At 38.8% G+C, this 18,398-nt stretch overlaps 1 protein-coding gene across 1 annotated transcript; it reads left to right on the top strand.

Moving 5' to 3' along the window:
- Positions 1-1,585: 1,585 nt before the first annotated feature.
- On the top strand, positions 1,586-17,323 carry LOC134627423 (interleukin-18 receptor accessory protein-like). The gene is made up of 12 exons (XM_063473481.1): positions 1,586-1,782; positions 1,922-2,114; positions 3,992-4,142; positions 4,224-4,392; positions 9,584-9,646; positions 9,795-9,906; positions 9,993-10,168; positions 10,574-10,711; positions 10,946-11,053; positions 11,137-11,277; positions 11,356-11,471; positions 16,719-17,323. Exons 1-12 carry the CDS (start codon positions 1,701-1,703, stop codon positions 16,941-16,943), a joined length of 1,674 nt encoding a protein of 557 aa, XP_063329551.1. The 5' UTR covers positions 1,586-1,700; the 3' UTR covers positions 16,944-17,323.
- The last annotated feature ends 1,075 nt before the right edge of the window (positions 17,324-18,398 follow it).

Below are 18,398 nucleotides of genomic sequence, written 5' to 3' on the forward strand. Positions count from 1 at the left end.
GATTTGCCGCGTTAATGCGGTTATGGCATTAACGTCATTTTAACGAGATTAATGCTGACAGCACTAAATTCCAATTAAAAGACTGAATAAACACACAAAAACCTCTACTGCTCCCCTGTTTCTTTTAGTAACTGTAATTCCAACGCAATAATCTTATTGTCAGGTTAAGGTCTACAAAGGTGGTCATAAAATACTCTAAATGAATACAGCCAGTGTGCATGAATTAGACAATTTTTAATTTTCTTACTGAGAATGTGGCATGTGGAGATTAGGGTAATACTATCCACAATAAGCATCTAGTTAGATACCATATTTCTAAGGTTTTTAGGGCTGAGTACAATAACCTCAGTTTTGTCTGAATTTCAAAGCAAGAAATTAAAGGTCATTGAGGTCTTTATGGGGTGGCTGTAGCTCAGCAGGTCATCTACTGATGAAAAGGTTGGTGGTTTGATTCCTGGTTGCTCCAGTCTGCATGCCAAATATCCTTGGCCAAGATACTAGCCCCAAGTTGCTCTTTAATGCATCCATTGGACTATGAATGTGTGTGAATGTTAGATAGAAAGCACTTACGTAGAAAAAAGTGCTTGCATGAATGGGTGAATGATGCAAGTTATATAAAGTGCTTTAAGTGCTCAAATAAAGTAATGGTTTAACTACTGTCAGCCTGAAGACCTGTGGTACATAACAGAGAATGGCTGATCATATTTAAGATTGAAGCATTAATTAATGGTAAAACGTCTTTGAGCAGTCTTGTAGGATTGGGGTTTAAAAGACACATTGATGGTTTGGAGGAAATAATTACTACAATTGTTGTCGTACATAATGCAAGGATAATTTTAGTTTCGAAGTTTGTACAAGGTTCATAGTAACAGTGACATTTACAGTCAAATTTCTTGAATATGTATTTCAGGTAGAAATGTGAAAACAAAAGAATTCCCGTTTTAACCACAGATCTTACCTAAATCTCTGTGGCAAGTAGATATTGGCTGCGGCTTGCCTTTTGCAGCGAACTGTTTCCAGCGCTTTCAGGAATCCATGCACACATGGAAAAGTCCTTTTGGATGTGATTCTTGTCGTCTAGGTTTTCCCTAAAGCTTCAAGGTTATCTTCATCGCTGACACATATATCTCCACTATGATACCCAATAAATATGCATGCCACCACACATCAGATACCATCATAAACTTGTGTGTGCACGTAGCAGCGCAACAACAATGAGACTGGATCACACCATTTTGCCGTTTTCAACAGATGATGTGTAGTTCTTAACACATCTGTTCTAAAAGATCATACAGTGGTAATTATATATATAAAATTGTGTTTGGGGTTTGCTTTATTTATGTATTTATTTATTTTTTGCACTAAATCCTGAAAGGGTCCCCTACCTCTGTCAAACAGGGTTTCCCTTAAAAACACAAGTAAAATATAAGCCTACAGACAAATGTTGTTCACACAGGAAGTGGCTAAGAAGTAGCAGGAACTCAAATATTAGAGTGAGTTCCAGTGAAATGATGTTCGGGCGTAACTAAACAGGAAATTGTATGACACCACATGCTGCAACATATGTCCTGTGAATTGCTTCAACCACAAGATTTTCCACCAAAGAAGAAGAAAGAACATGAAAAGTAGGAAATACTAAGAACTCCATCACTGCGACGCCTGACACCAACAACCAGCTTTCTCAGATTCAAAGACGCAGCATGGAAACTGCATATTTCCTGTTTTTTCTACACCTTTTCTTGAAGGGATACTGTGAAGCAAACCATCAAACAAACAAACCAGGTATTTATCATAATACAAATTGTAAATCATACATTACAGCAGAACTGTTTTAAAATGTTGCATTTTTCAGAGGAAGTGTGAAGACTCAGACTATTTTAGATTGAAATATAACAACAACACAACTCATCTGTGTGTCTAGATCTTCAGAAGCACTACAAAGCTGTGGAGGGACAAAACTTTACGATGCCATACTGTAACTGTTTAAAGATGGTGGATATGAAGAGTACAGGTTCCAGTGCTGAAGGAGGAGGAAATGAAGAGCAATTCCTAGACTGTGGAAAACTGTTTATAGCTGAAGCTAAACATTCTGGAAATTATTCATGTTTCACAAAGTAAATAATGCTAAGTTTAAGTAATATATTGATATGTTGTATACAGTGATATATTGTTCCTATTTTTAGGTATGTTTAAAGACACTGTACCCTGGAACAGTTTTTTGTTTTTTGCTGCTATAATTGTTTCTCTTGCCCATAGAGACCCTAAAGAGGTCTCAGTTAGATAAAATAGCACAAAATGCCAAAATGTGTTACTAAAATCACTGTTTATGGTCAGACATAGGAGGGAGACTAACTACCTAATGCAGGGGTGGGCAATTCCAGGCCCCGAGGGCCGGTGTCCCTGCAGGTTTTAGATCTCACCTTGGGTCAACACACCTGAATCACATGATTAGTTCGTTACCAGGCCTCTGGAGAACTTCAGGACATGTTGAGGAGCTAATTTAGCCATTTAAATCAGCTGTGTTGGATCAAGGACACATCTAAAACCTGCAGGGACACCGGCCCTCGAGGCCTGGAGTTGCCCACCCCTGACCTAATGAATGTGGCTAACTCAAACTGCTGAAGCTTTACACCAATGGGGCATAAAAATATAACCACCAATTGTAAAATTTTAACCCCCTTTTGCTGTTAAAACATCCCTGACCCACTAGGGCATGGATTCCTCTAAACCCCTGAAGGTTGGTTGTGGTATCTGGCAGTGTTGTCTGACATTTGGTTTATTTTACAAAAGTCATAATTTAGACATCTAAACTATGACTGCCTCTGAGTGGATCACGCTGCAAATCATCCCAACTTTCTGCACAACTTAATTAATGGATCTTGTCTTGTCATTCTCTTTTTAGTCACAGACAAAGGAGTCTTTATATAAGTCCTGTAAGTTATGAGGTAAGGCCTACAATGATTGGACTGTTTTTTTCAAGCACATCCCACAGATGTTTGACTGGACTGAGATCTGGGGAATTTGGAGGCCAAGTCAATACCTCAAATGCATTCCTCAAATTCAATACCGCAAAATCAGTCCTCAAACCATTCCTGAACCATTTTGGTTTTGTAGCAGGGAGCATTATCCTGCTGAAAGAGTCCACAGCCATCAGATAATACCATGAAAGGGTGTACATGGTCTGCAACACTGCTTAGTTAGGTGGTACGTGTCAAAATAACATCCACATGGATGACAGGATCCAATGTTTCCCAGCAAAACATATCCAAATGCATCACACTGCCTCTGTCGACTCGACTTCTTCCGACCAGGACCCTGTCGCTGGTTTTACCAATGATAATACTTGATATTAACTGCTGTCCGGGAATATTCCACACGAGCTGCAGGTTGGGAGATGCTCTGACCCGGTCGTCTAGCCATCACACTTTGGCTCTTGCCAGACTCACTCAAATCCTTACTCTTAACCATTTTTCCTTCTTCTAACGCCAGTTTTGAGGACAAACTGTTCACTTGCTCCCTAACATATCCCACCCACTAACAGGTGCCACGATGAAGTGATAATCAGTGTTATTCACTTTACCTGTCAGTGGTCATTTTATGTCAGATTGAGGTTTATTAGCATGAAAAGATGTCTGTGGGTTTCACCCTCATCATTTTCACTGTAGCTGTTTCAGCAAGACACCTCTTCTCAGCCACTAACAGATATACACATGAGAATGTGAGACCTGTTTTCACTTTAAAGGCGTCAAAGTGTGAGTCACACCTCTGAGATGTTTAAATGTCATCATTAGTCAATGAAACTTCACATTTATAGTACCTTTCACAAATCTGAAAGTGGCCCAGTTCATTGAGTGCAGTAATTTAATTAGAACTTGTTTAAAACCTTTTTTTTAAAACTATCTTCAAATGCAAAAAAAAATTGTTTTCAATGAGTGTAAATGACTTGCTGCTTCACAAATTTCTATTCTATGTTCGTGTCTCTGCTATCCAGTGGCAACAAGCTGTTCTTCCGTCTGCAAGTGGAGAAAATGAGATGCCTTTGGCGTAATGAAAGCATTAAAATCCTGGTTGTGAGTGCTGGTGGTCACATCTCCTGCCCAGGCTTTGGCTGTAGTAACAACACAAATGTCACTTGGTACAAGGTGAGGTCGATACAAGATAGTAGTAACCACTTCACAATCTAAACATTGAAATCACAGCAAAACAAGTGTGTTTTCTTACAGAATAAAAAGAAGGTTTCAGACCAATACAGACCGTCCCGGGAAGTCAGAGAGGTGTTATATCTCGAAACAGTCTATGAAAAGGATGCTGGAGTATTTTTCTGTGACACACAAATAATTGAGGGAGGAGTCACATGGACTTTGAGGACGGGGGTTGAGGTCATAGTTATACGTAAGTGCTTTGTTCATGTTCTCATATGTATGTGTACTTTTGTTTTCTTATATGATCAAGATATTATCACTATGGCTAAAAGTTCATGATATAAAGAAGTACCACCAATTTTGAGCAAACACAGTAGCATACAGTTAGGACCATAATTTTTTGGGATGATGATAAATTTGTGTCATTTTTCTTTGTGCCACCAAGGTGGATTTTAAAATCAATCAGGATGTAACTGAAATACAGACCTTCAGCTTTAATTCAAGGGGCTTAATAATCAGTATTTTTAGATTAGCTGTCAATTACAGCATTTTTTAATAAATAACCCCCTATTTAAAGAGGATTGAAACTAACTGGGCACACAAACAGAATTTTAAATACAATGATGATTTTAAAAATATGGAAGAAAATTCTTTTCAATCATTGTGTAGCCCACCCATACTTACCGTGCCAGGTAAGCACCTTGCGTTCTTTAAACCAAACAACTTTAATCCAATAAGAGTATGTCAAATATTACTTAGTCTCTTGAGTGTTATTAGATGAACTTTAAAATACTAGGATACCTATATTTAAAACTATCAAATGCAGGTATTGTAAAAGTAACAAAGTTAGTACACTTACAAATCGCTAATGTAACACTTTAATCAAATACCCCAACCTTAGTAACTAAGGAAATAAAATGACTCGGACCAGTTTCAGAAACAATTGAGTTGAATTAAATTATCTTGAAAACTAAAACAGAGAATTATATAAAATGCCAGGTTACAATTACTTTAAAATGTCTCATTATGTTTGGTATGGTAATTTGGATAACTCAAATTCAACTTCAGTAACACAAAGGTGGGTCCACACTCTCTCTGTGCACACACTCAAGCCAGCATATGTTAAAATAAAATAACACCAACAGAAATGAAAACTTGTTGCAGGCCTGAAGTGATGGTTGGGAGCAGTGTGGCCCAAAACGTGATGGTCATTTCACTCAAAGAGAAAAAAATACATAAAATATTGTACCTTATAATGCTAAACTTGCAGTATTTGTGCTCTTGGAAGAGCAGGATGAGGAAAAGAACTCGCTGTTGGAAGATATCTGGCAGTAAAAGTCTGCACCTCTAGCTTGTAGTCTCTCAGTCAGTTCAAGGAATGAAGAGTGATCGGCAGACATCCAAAGATGGTGCCGGCTCCGTCTTAGTATCACATACACTCTAGGTTGTCTTGGCATCTCTTAACTACCTGATGAATATTCACAGTTTCTACATATATAGCCACTCAGCTAATGAGCTGACACCCGTGTGTGGTGTGATGCTAATTTAAAGCTAATGCAAACATGAGCAGCTGCGCTGTGTTTTTTTAGGAGAAATGTCTCCAGCTTCTCACAGGCAGTTTGTAGAATGTGCATATCCACAAAGACTGTTGATAGTCCAATTCATACATACACTTTCTGCACTTAGTCCAATCACTTCCACCCAAGATTACGTCCACTTAAAATCATGAGCTCTTCGCAACAAACAGGATACTTGTAAATATGAACCATATAATATGACCTATATAATGCAAATACTATTTAAACATATTGAACACATTGTACTCTTTTTAATGTTTAAACACATTTCAACACATTTTAATAAATGATACCTGGTTAAATGATAAATTTAACCTGGTCACAAATGAATACTTGAAGTGATAACACATAGGCTACTGGATTTCCTCTCTTGAGATACTCTACCAGGCCATTACTACAGCCACCTTTGGGTGCTGCTCGTTTGGGGTCTCTGTCTTCAGTTACTACAAAGCATGCTCTGTTGGGATGACAGATCAGCTGACTGACTTAAATAGTATCCCATCTCTGTTTTTGCACTATGCTTTCCATCATTATCCATTTGCACTCCACATTATCCATTTGCACTGTAATGTGGTGTTTAATCAGTTTTGTATCATTTGGCTTAATCTGAGCAGAGTATAAAGAAAGAGTATAGCCCTGTACACTTCATCCTGCTACTTCTACGAGCAGTCACATGATCAGTAAACACTAATTACCTTTTCTACTCACAGCCATACATGCCCATAATCATTTGCACCACCTTTTCTGACACATAATGCAGTATGCTTTGGATCATGAAGTTTTCTGCCTGTCTAATTTGGCCTTCATGTTCTTAAATGCAATCGGTGGATTGTGACTTTTTGTAATCTCTTTGTACTCACATTCATGAAGCAATTTCTTGAATGTAGATGTTGTCAGTGATATGCCTACCCTCTTGAGGAAGTTCTCAATTTAGCTGGATGTTGCGAAAGTTTTTTTTAGTTTTTTGTTTGTTTGTCTTAACCAAATTAAAACTTCTGCGATCAACAACTTTAGTTGTCTTCAATGGTCTTTAAGATGTTTTGGTGATGCTGAACTGGCCAGTGCATTCATTTTTATTTATTTTTTTACAATCTACCATACTGTTTTTTGGCACATGATTAAGACTCAACATGATGGCCTCCTTCATTTGCACCTCTTTGGACTGCACACTAAGAGTTCCAGTGAACAGCATCCAAATATGGGAAGAAATCAGTATGGGAATATGTATAACAATGGCTGTAATTCCGAAACAGTTTGTGTAACACATTTGTGAAAGTCCTTAAATTAAAGCTGAAACTGCACTTCAATAGCATTTTGGCTGTTTGATTTTAAAATCCACTGTAATAGTGAACAGCAAGCAAAAAAAAACAAGCAAAACTACAAAAACTGTGTTGTATTGACCTAACTGTAACTCTAGGGTTGTTAATCTTAACCTAACTGCTGGGTATTTAAAATTGCATATTCCAATTCATACATACACAGTTGCACAGACTTCTCGTCCTGTCTGCGCATCTCAGTCCAGCTACAAATCACAACATTCATTTTCGACCATAATTCTTCCGCTTAAAATCATGAACTTCAACACCAGCATCTTTAAGCTTTCATTTATTCACTAAAACATCTCTACACTGAAACACTGATTGGCACAGCATCAATAGCCGCCAGACGTTTTATCTGGTTAATGCTCTATACATAGTCTTGCTATTAACATTCAGCGACTGCACTATTCCATTCCTGCTATTGCTATGTGATCCATAGCTATTAACAGGGGTGCACATAAGTGGTCCACAGGTGCGCATTCACTGTCAAAATAAAAGACGCACACCAGATAAGAAGTTGCAACGCGCGTTTGCGTACATAAGATTTTCTGGAGGAGGACAGACATTTGTTTAGAACTCTTAAAGATGTCGAAGAAGCTCCTTTAAGCAATTACTTTGGTGTTCCTCCACCTCCAAAGAAATGTCAGAAGGAGTCCGAACCGCAAAAGAAGCGGAAAAGTGGTTGCAGGAGGTGAGCTGGCTTCAAGCAAATGATGAATGCACAGAGATGTGGTGCAGAATATGCCGTGAAAATCCCACTCTAGCGGACAAAAACAGTGCCTTTTATTTGTACGCAAACGCGCGTTGCAACTTCTTATCTGGTGCACGTCTTTTATTTTGACAGCGAATGTGCCCCTGCAGACCACTTATGTGCACCCCTGGATTAATAAGCATCAGCCTCAATTGTTGCTATCTTTTGCATCGTATAGTATACCACAGTCTGCGCGTTGTTTCCCAACAGTGTCTTGTCTTATCTTGTTGTACTCTTGTTATTGCGCACTTGAGTGTCCACATAGATCTCTTATGGTGCACTTGCAAAACTGCAGGTATCAGACACAGAGCTTATCCTATCACCCTGCTCAGTTTTATGTCACAGTTTCCACCCTTCCAGCTTCCCAGTTCAATTGTTAAACTATGAAGTTAAACTAGAATCCATAGTTATCATGATCAGTTGCACCAATGGTTTTATTCACAACAGTTTTTTTTCCTGAAAGCTCCAATACGGTGCTTCATGTCAGCTGCAGCACCACTCTTAAAGGTTATTAAAAGGGGAACTTTAATATGATGCTTTATTATAATCCTTACATAATGTAACTCAAGGGAAGAAAACACATTGGTTACACAATTTGCATCTTTCTGTTTTGCTTTGTTTTGTTAGGTTATTTATTGCAGTCATTTTGCATAAGATTGTGCCACTAAAGGCTAGCAAACAAAAAAAAATGCAAAAAGATATATTTTAAATATATATATATAAGATAAAGTTATGTACGTCCTCTTACTTGCTTTTAATAGATAGTTTGGCCAATTAGAAATCTGATACTACAGTCTAATAAGATAAAAAGTAGTACTAAAGTAGGCCAGCGCATACTACCGGATAGAACAGCATGGCCATATCTTTTAAGATCTTATGTCTGTATGTACTCTGAAACATTTACACGTCAAACAGATGTTCCAAATTTAAGCATCCATTTTAACACACTTTTGAAAAGTCAGGTTCTATAAATTGCAATAATATTTTTTTTTCTAGGCCAGGTCAGACAAATTTGTTCTTTCACCAGTATGTCATTAGTGTATTCATTTACACTGATGCAATGGCATTTCATCCATATTCCTATCCCATAATTTCAAGAAATATAAAATTACACAAGGGACACCTGAATGCCACTGTCCTATAAGAAAACCATTTACATCCCAAACTCAATTTGTACATTACACACTCTACCAAAAAATGTTATTTGGTTCATATGCTGCTTAGAAACTGAATACCACAGGGCCTAACCCACAGGAGGTGGTTAAGTGGTTAACTGTTTGTGTGGTTGTTGCTATCATTGCTTTCCTGTGTAAGATCAACTTAGAACGCATGCAAATACATATGGTGATAGTACATTTCATTTATCTATAGGCCTGTCTTATAAAAGAGCTCCGGGTATGCAGCTAGCTATAAGTTAGTGCTGTTATAGTTAAAACTTTGCATACTGTGCTCTGAGCCCCTCTGTAGCTTGCTGACAATTGTTGTGATGCAAAAGTCAGCCTGACAGAGCTGCCTGCATCTTGGCTTATTTCTGCTTGTTTCTTGCTGAATTTTAAGGTGTCGGTATGTCTTGATATACACAGATTGCAAGGAGTCATTTGAATTTTGTCTTCCTTTGATTTCTCCCGATGAATGCAAAACAGCTCCAAGTTTCCTGTCCTGATTCCTAATATCATTTTATATATATAAATGTTGGCGTGGCTGTTTCAAAGTAGAGCTCAGATATATGTGTATGACTGTTTCCGTAGTAAATTACGTACACATTTCTGACTTTATTTCCAATCGCCTTCACAGCACCGCCATCACGCGATCCTCCCAGGATTCCTGTTGATAATGAGCCAAAGGAAGTGGAAATTGGTGATTAGTTACATCATTCTGAAAAAAATTATTTTAAAGAAAAACATGTACAGGAAGTGAACACACAAAATCAAGCAGCCCATTAGTTGTTTGTGTCACTTTTAGTGACCTGCTTTTAATGGCTTTTTTTCTCCTCCACTCGATTTAGGCCAGCCTTACACACTCTTATGTAAGGCATTTTTTCCTTTTGAACTAAATTTTTCACCAAAGATAGAGTGGTACATGAATAATGATGGTAACATGACTCTACTAGACAGTAAGTAAGTCACATCAGTCCCTTACTACTGATGTTATAAAATCCATGCATGTAGTGTGCAAAGCTCTCAACATCATTTCTGTAATGCAGACAGAATTCCACAAACAGAGAGTCTTTGAAAGAGTACATGCAAGAGTACGAGGTCATACAGGTAGCTACGATAAATGAGGTGACACCACAGCACTTGACGTACTCGTATACCTGCATCGCCAGTAATACATTTGGAAACGTCAGCGCCACAATCAAGCTGAAAAGGAAAATTAAAGGTAATAATGTTCTTATTGTTACTTCATGTGTTCATGTTTTAGTCAGACTATATTTGTAATAACACTGGTATATCACTGTGCTTTAGTCACTGTTGTGGTCTGCTGCAATAGACAATGCTTTTGCAAAAAAAAAACCAAAAAACTAATTACCAAACAAGCAAAAATTGTGATGAAATCCAATCTAAAGCTAAAAAGAAAGCTATTTAACTCATATTCATCAGGTTGACACAAACGAAATTCTTAAAGCATGCGAGGGTTGCTCTGTCTGCTTAATGTGTAGTTAAACTGTTTCAGTTTTGTGTTCCAGCTTCTACCCATCCAGCTTCCCATGTCGGTCAAACCTGCTTTGAAGACGTAATACAATCTAAAAGTTGTTGTTTTGTTGGGGGTTTTTTCTTCTTGCAGTGCAATGGCCATCGCTGGTTGGGTATCCAGTTACATCCTTCCTGCTGGTGGGTGGGCTGGGAATCATCGTGCATGTAAAATGGCTGGAGATACAGCTCATCTACAGATCCTACTTTAAAAATGGAAAACACAATGGAGGTTAATGCAGATGCACATAGACTGGCACACCTGTCTCTCCTCTTTATAGGACATGGCATTACTTCAGGATGGGCATTACATCCATAGGCTAACTGAAACACTGTGACAATGCTTTAAAATAGTCACTTTCTGTAGTAGTGGCAGTCAATATATTGTTTTGTCTCCACAAAGAAAGACTGTTATCATATGTATTTTTTTCCCACACTGTCTTTCGCAACTTCACACCTCTACCAGATGAGAAAGAGTTTGATGTGTTTCTGTCGTATGTGTGGAGCCCTGCATCAGAAGAAGTGTTGGAAGGTGAGATCATTTCCTCCAGATCACCTCCTAATGATGAGGAAGGTAGGCCAAAGCAAGGATTCTTTTTTCACCCTATTACATTTTTAAAAAACATAAAGTAACAGTTTTTTTTTTTTTGTTGACAGGAAGCCTGTGTATCACCGACCTACTTAACGAGGAAGTTAAAGCCACCAAAAAGCCACTAGAGGTGCTGCTACCCCAAGTGTTAGAGGACCAGTGGGGGTATCGCCTCTGTCTACTGGAGAGGGATGTGATTCCTGGAGGAGGTCAAAAGATCAGATATGTGTGTCTGTGTGAGAGTCTATGTTTCCCAAAAAGGTTCCTAATTTTTTTTTTCTCTACAGCATACACAAATGACGTGGTTCTTGCAATAAAGAAAAGCCAAATGCTTATCTGTGTCCTGTCAGATGACTACTTCACCAACAGTAATGCTGTGTTTGAACTGGAATCAGGAGTTCAGGTAGGATTACATACTCACAAAGCAGACCTTTTTCTTGTTTTGTATAGTTTCTGTAGTAATCAGACCAGATGGACTGTTACATGTAAGACAGGTTAAAATTCATTGATTACTGATCCCCCCGGGATAACCTGTGGCAAAAACGACTCTCACAATCACACTTCTAGGTCACAGTTTTAAATCTCTTCTGCAATCGCATACAGAAATTGTCAATAACTGATATTATTGGATTTTATATTTGAATACCCAAGTACACTACATTGCCAAAACTATTTGCTCATCTACCTTCACACATATATGAACTTGAGTGACATCCCGTTCTTAAACCATAGGTTTAATATGATGTCGGCCCGCCCTTTGCACCTATAACAGCTTCGACTCTTCTGGGAAGGCTTTCCACATGAGTGTGTTTATGGGAATTTTTGACCACTCTTTCAGAAGTGCATTTGTAAGGTCAGACAGTGATGTCAGACTATGTTGCTTTTGGAAGGCCTGGCTTGCGGTCTCCACTCTAATTCATCCCAAAGGTATTCTATGGGACAGTCTAGGGACTGTCGGGACTTCTTCCACACCAAACTCACTCATCCCTGTCTTTATGGACCTTGCTCTGTGAACTGGTGCACACCCATGCTGGAACAGTAAGGGGCCATCTCCTTTCACTGGAACTAAGCAACAGAGCCCAGCTCCTTAAAGACATATACCATAATCCCCACCTCCATCACACTTGGTATAATGCAGTCAGACAAGTACTGTTATCTTGGCAACTGCCAAACCACACTTGTCCATTGGATGCCAGATGGAGAAGCGTGATTTATTTACTCCAGGGTGACAAATCACAATGCTTTACACTGCATCCACAGCTTTAAGTTGCTGCCTGGCCATGAAACTCATTCAATAAATATCTCTACACACTTCTCTTGAGTTAATCTGAAGGCAAAGTGAAGTTCAGTGGTCTGTAGTGACTGACCCTGCAGGAAGTTGGTGACCTCTACACACTATGTGCCTCAGCATCCACTGACCCCCACTCTGTGATTTTATGTGGCCAACCACTTCATGGCAAAGTTTCTGTCACTCCATTCCACTAAGGCAGAGGTTCCCGAAGTGGGGGGCCCGCCCCCTCGGGGGGGGCAGAGCCATTGCAGGGGGGGGGGGCAGTATGAAAAGGAAAAAAAGGGAAAAAAGGAAAAAAAGAAGGCTTGGACACTGCTAGCATAATGGACAGGTTTTTCACAGGGCTCCCACACAAGCATAAAGCAGGAGATGAAGCATCACTAAATATGTTTCCAAACCAACCTCGTTCCAAGCCAAAGACTAGAAAATATGGTGAAGCATATCTTCCCTTTGGCTTCACCTGCACAAGTGCCAAGGTAGGTCTCTGTGACAGAATTAGTTTTCCCTGCGTCGGGAGCACGCGCTGGGCTCTCCAAATCACGGACAAACAGAATCCCACATTCATCTCATGTAAACAATAACGTAGCGCACAGTGTGACGTGAAAAAAGGCACATACCTTTGATGATGCATGACGAACTCTGTATTCCTCGTCCACACGTAAATGCAAAAACTGAGTTTTAAAAAATCTCCGTTGTTCGAAATGTATGTGTGGACAAAAAGCCCAAACGCATAGAAACAGCTGCGTTTTCAAAAAATACCCGTGTAGGTAAGAGATAGTAGTTTATTTCATTGCTACCGGTAATTTATTGCAGATTACTTTTATTTGTTTAATTGTTTACTAAATGTTTGAGGTGTGAAATAAACCGCAATGGAATTGGAAAACAAAATATGGGGGTGTGTGTGGTTGGAGGATGTGTTTGTGCGGGGGCGGGGGCGCGAAGAGTTTCTTGTAAAACAAAGCAAGTTTGAGAACCACTGCACTAAGGCATTATACAATAAAATAATGTGAATAATACATAAATAAAAGAAATTCTTATACAATTCTACCCTTTGATTCTTAAATCAAACATTAAAAATCACATTAATAACAGAATTTCTTTCCTGACACTCTGTATATCATATCAACATTATTGTACACTTAAAGGAGTTTCACACTGTGTATCCTCACTTCACTGTTCTCTCACCACCCCATCTTTAATCATCCTCACAATCTAAGCTCTCACATGCAAATAACAACAACAACGATACAAAGGAAATACCCTCTCCACAGTGTCAAAGTATGGCAAAGTGAAACAGCATTAGGTGGTCATTCATGGGAAATTGCTGTCAGTCATTTCCGGTCACAGTCATGGCTCCTGGTGTCTGTGCTGTTTACAGAGACATAATTCCATCGCTGATCTCCCTTTGCGCTGTCACTCTTGGAGCTTGGCACGCTCCCTTCATCCCTCAGTTTCCGTTCCAACGCCGCTGTAGATTTAGGAGCAGAGCAAGACGTACACTCCTGTAGTCCTCCTCAACGTCACCGTAGGATTTCTTGCACTTTATTTTGGATTTTGCTGTTGTTCAAAATCTCCTCATGACGATCTCTAGGAGGCCAAGTGGTGCAGCCCTCTCTGAGTTGTCAGTTGCGCTGGAAATGGTCCCTGCTTCTCAGTGGTCCTCTTGAATCCTTCTCTCCTGGTCTTCTGCACCTCAGTCTCTCCTTCCATATCCCTCATGTCACGGTCCCTGCAATTTGTGTAATTTTTGTGTAAACCTCCCTGTTTAGTTTTTTTTTTTTTTTTTTTTTTTTTTTTTTCCAGTTTCCTAAACCCAAATTTCATTTCCCACACTAAAACAGCCTTCTTCCATGCATCCTCCCGCTCCACTATGGACCCCTCTCCCCACTCCTTGTCAGACCACTGGTAGTCAGTTCTCTTCAGCTTTTTCCTGTGTAATCCACTGTCTCATCTTGCCATTTTACTCCAAAAGTGGCAAATGTCCAACTGAGGGAGTCTTTTCAAAGGTCCCCACCAGAGATGGGCAGTAACGCGTTACTGTAATCCGATTACTTTTTTCAAGTAATGAGTAAAGTAAGGGATTACTATTGCAAAAACAGTAATTAGATTACCGTTACTTTCTCGTAAGCACTCTGCGTTACTGCGTTACTAAAACCGTGATTTTTTTGCGAGAGTGTCTCATGACAGTGACGTAAGCGAGTGCAACGTTTGTGACAACAACTGTGTGCAGATCAACAATGGATAATATATTGAGTGCGGGAGAGAGTATGAGCATGCAGCGTTTAAAGCGTGGAAGTACTGACCTTATTTTGAGTTTGATTCCATAAAAAGTGACAAAAACATTAGTGTCCATTGTGCGTGGGAAGAAAACTTCTTTTTACAGCGAAAAAAACCCTAAACTTCCAAGCAAGCACCGAGTGCGCTACGACGTAATGGGAAATTCACAGAGAAACTCGCGGATTCTTCCACTGACCGCTGCGGCACACCTGAACCAGGGCAAACCTCCGCCTACCCCACTCCTGCTTTACAGGTGAAAATAGAGCAACAGGACCGCTAGTCTTTGATTTTATTTACTTTCTGCTGTGTTTTACTTGCATCTATTTGAAAGAGTGAGTGTAAACACAAAAAATATTTTATTTTATGTGCTGGAATGTGCAGAAAATAGGTTTAAATGTTAAACAAATTTCTTGCAGTCAGAGAATGTTGCATATCATTAAATTTTTGCTTGATGCATAAAGTTAAAAGATTAAAACTAATAAAATAAGTTTTAAAAAGAGACCTTTCCATTTGATTACATTTTGTATGATGGATTATGCAGAAAAAGTAGAATTGGGCTGAAAGATCTATTGCTTTATCACCTATTCAGGTTGTAAATCGTGTTTTTAAAAAGTAACTAAGTAACTAAGTAATTAATTACATTTGAAAATAAGTAATCAGTAAAGTAACGGGATTACTTGTTTGGGGAAGTAATCAGTAATTAGTTACTGATTACTTTTTTCAAGTAACTTGACCAACACTGGTCCCCACACACCCATTGAAGCTGCAGCTCGTTGGAAATGCACATCTCCATCCATTCATGATGATGGTGTTTTCTCCATGCTGATGCTGTCTTGCACAGCTGCTGCTGCTGGACCTTTTCCTTCACCGCTCAGGACACTGCTGTTGTCTCTTGGTCTGCCATGTTGTTGCTTTGGAACTGCATTTCTTTTCTTCGGGGAGAAGTTAGTGTCCTTGGAGCTTGCTTTCTCAGGGTGAGAAACACATGGAAATTAAGCTGTAAAAAAATTCAGCCAAAACTCGGCCTGGGTGTTTCTAATGATGTTAACCTATTATTTTCCTCCGACTGCTGCATGCATGTGGAGATTGATCCAGATCTGCTTCTGCACCTGCAACTAACACACTAAGACATTTTTATTATTTGTCATTCACTGCTATCATTCTCATTACCAACACTCCTATTTTTTTCTTTTGTGTCCACTAGGGTAGCTGGTGACCTGCAGTATCACCCTCTGCCCCAGCTGGAGACAATTCTCACACACACTTTGACACTCTTCTCCTTTTTTTTCTTTTCTTTTGTTTTCCTTGTTTTTGTTCCCCATTTTCATCATTTTTAAAACCCATTTTTCACTGTTTTTACACCCACACATCAACCTATTAACTCACTTCTCCAAAATCTCTTTTCCTTTCCCCCCAACTGCTCTTCTACCTTTCAACTGGTTCATGCTCAGTGAACCCTTTCTCACACAACCATTCTCTGCCATCTTACAACCCACAGTTCTTACCATACAGTCACATCTTGAGTTTTGTCCCTGGCCGCCTGGTAGAAGGCCCGCCGCCTTACTGGATCCAGCCGCCTTACTTGCTTCAACAGCTTTGTAGATATTTGAAGTTTACACAGCTACGTTCTCCCCTGAAAATATGTTAAAAGTTTATTTTGTGACCCAGAAAGAGTAATAAGAGTAATATTAAAAACTTAGTAGCGGCCGCTATTGTTGAAAACTGGAATTGGCTAATTTAATACTTTTGGCAATTAAGTGTACCTTCTAAAGCTTTATTTCTTCCCTGGACACATTATGAAAACATGCAATTTTCCTTCCAAACTTCGCACTTATGTTTAGCAGATAATGACTAAGTAGAAGTTGCCAGTGGAAAACTTTCATTTTGCAAGAAGCACAACCCGAATACAATCCTGTAAGTTTCATTTAATCACTTTAGTGGCTTAAACTGAAACCAATAGCTGTGTGAATCTTCTTTTATGATAAAGGTGCAATTTTTTTAAACAACAATTAACAATTAGATTGTTATCGTTTATTTATCATTATTGTTTTGTTTCGTTTTGGTTTTTTTACACATTTTTAGGCTTTGCTGCAAAACTCTGTCCTAAAACTCCTGCTTTTATGGACCACTAAAGCCTCGCCATCTCTTATCCAGCCTGATCCCCCCCTGCCCACACTTGTGCAAAGGGCCTTGAGAGTGCTACCCAGCCTGGATTGGAGATCAGGGGAACCTTCCCACAGCAACTTCTGGAGATCTTTAAGGAAGACCATGCCCAATAACAAAGTGAAGCTAGTTTTAGTGAGGTAGCATTAATGATTATTTTTGGTGTTGGAAGAAACTACAGAATTTATAAGGTTACTCTTCTTTTCTTACTGTACAATATATTTATTTACTGTGTACTGTAAAGGTGAAAGTTCTCTTAATATATTTTTCATTAAAATGTTGCAAGCACTTTCAGCAAAAGCCATTCAACCACAATTAACCACAGAACGTCAAAGGAAATCATCATCAAAAAACCCACAGAAATCCTTATGATACCTTAAATATATTCATGTGTATACTGTGCATAGTATGTTTTTTTTAACTTTGAAATACTATTTAACACCTTGGTTTTGCTTTGTACTTATTTTTCTTATATAGAGCTTACAGTTTATCATTCATATTTATTCTCTGAGCGTCTGCAATAAAAAAAAATTCTCCCTGGCTTTAATAATGTATTTTGATTCTAAAGATCAGAACAAAAACACACGTTAAGGAAATTTCCATGACACAGATGTAGATTCATAGCTATCATTTTAACATTTTGGGAGGGGAAAAAAGGGTGAATCACCTCCTATACTATAGGGCTGGGTATCGTCACTGATTTCTAGAATCAATTCAATTCTTTTTCACAAGCTCCCGATTCGATTCCATCCATGATTTGATTAAATTCAATTTTGACTAAGTCAGAAATATTATAAGTCTGATCAATTATCAGTACTGACACCTATAAGATCTTCTTGATGCATTCTCAATCATCCAGGTAAGTAAATCTCCAAAAAGTTGATTCTGTTCATCTGGACATAGCGTTTTGCGGGAGAAACGTTTCGTCACTCATCCAAGTGACTTCTTCAGTCTCAGCTGACTGCAGGTTTCCCCAATCTTAGGATTAAGATTTCTTAAGATTAAGATTGGGGAAACCTGCAGTCAGCTGAGACTGAAGAAGTCACTTGGATGAGTGACGAAACGTTTCTCCCGCAAAACGCTACGTCCAGATGAACAGAATCAACTTTTTGGAGACACCTATAAGACTTTATCAGAGGTATGAGCATCACAGCAGATGCCTTTGTGTTAAAGTAACTGAGGATAAAACACAGAAAAACATGAAGGAGATTTTCCTGGCCTGGCTTTAAAGCAGATAACCTTAAAAATATTCTGCAGTAGAACAAAAACCGAAGAAAACCATGAATCAGCATACGATCATTACCTAATGCTGCTGAAGTGAAGCAGAGCAATGTTAGAGGTTTTATTAGAGACACAGCTAACCGTTTTGCAATTTGGCATAATTTTAAAAAATTTACATTTCTTCGGTATTGAACATAAAAAATGAGGCTTTCTTGTTGGAAGTCTTTTTTTTTTTTTTTTTAAAAGCGGCCGAGAGCGCTGTAAACGACGGTAGACTGGTGGGTAATAAGCAAACGAATAATGCAGAAAAAAGAGATTTGAGATGGGAAACTGTTCTTGAAGTACACTGAGAGAGAGAAAGCTGTGCAGGAAGTGTGA

This window comes from Pelmatolapia mariae, linkage group LG1, assembly GCF_036321145.2.
Source record: "Pelmatolapia mariae isolate MD_Pm_ZW linkage group LG1, Pm_UMD_F_2, whole genome shotgun sequence".
NCBI lineage: Eukaryota > Metazoa > Chordata > Actinopteri > Cichliformes > Cichlidae > Pelmatolapia > Pelmatolapia mariae.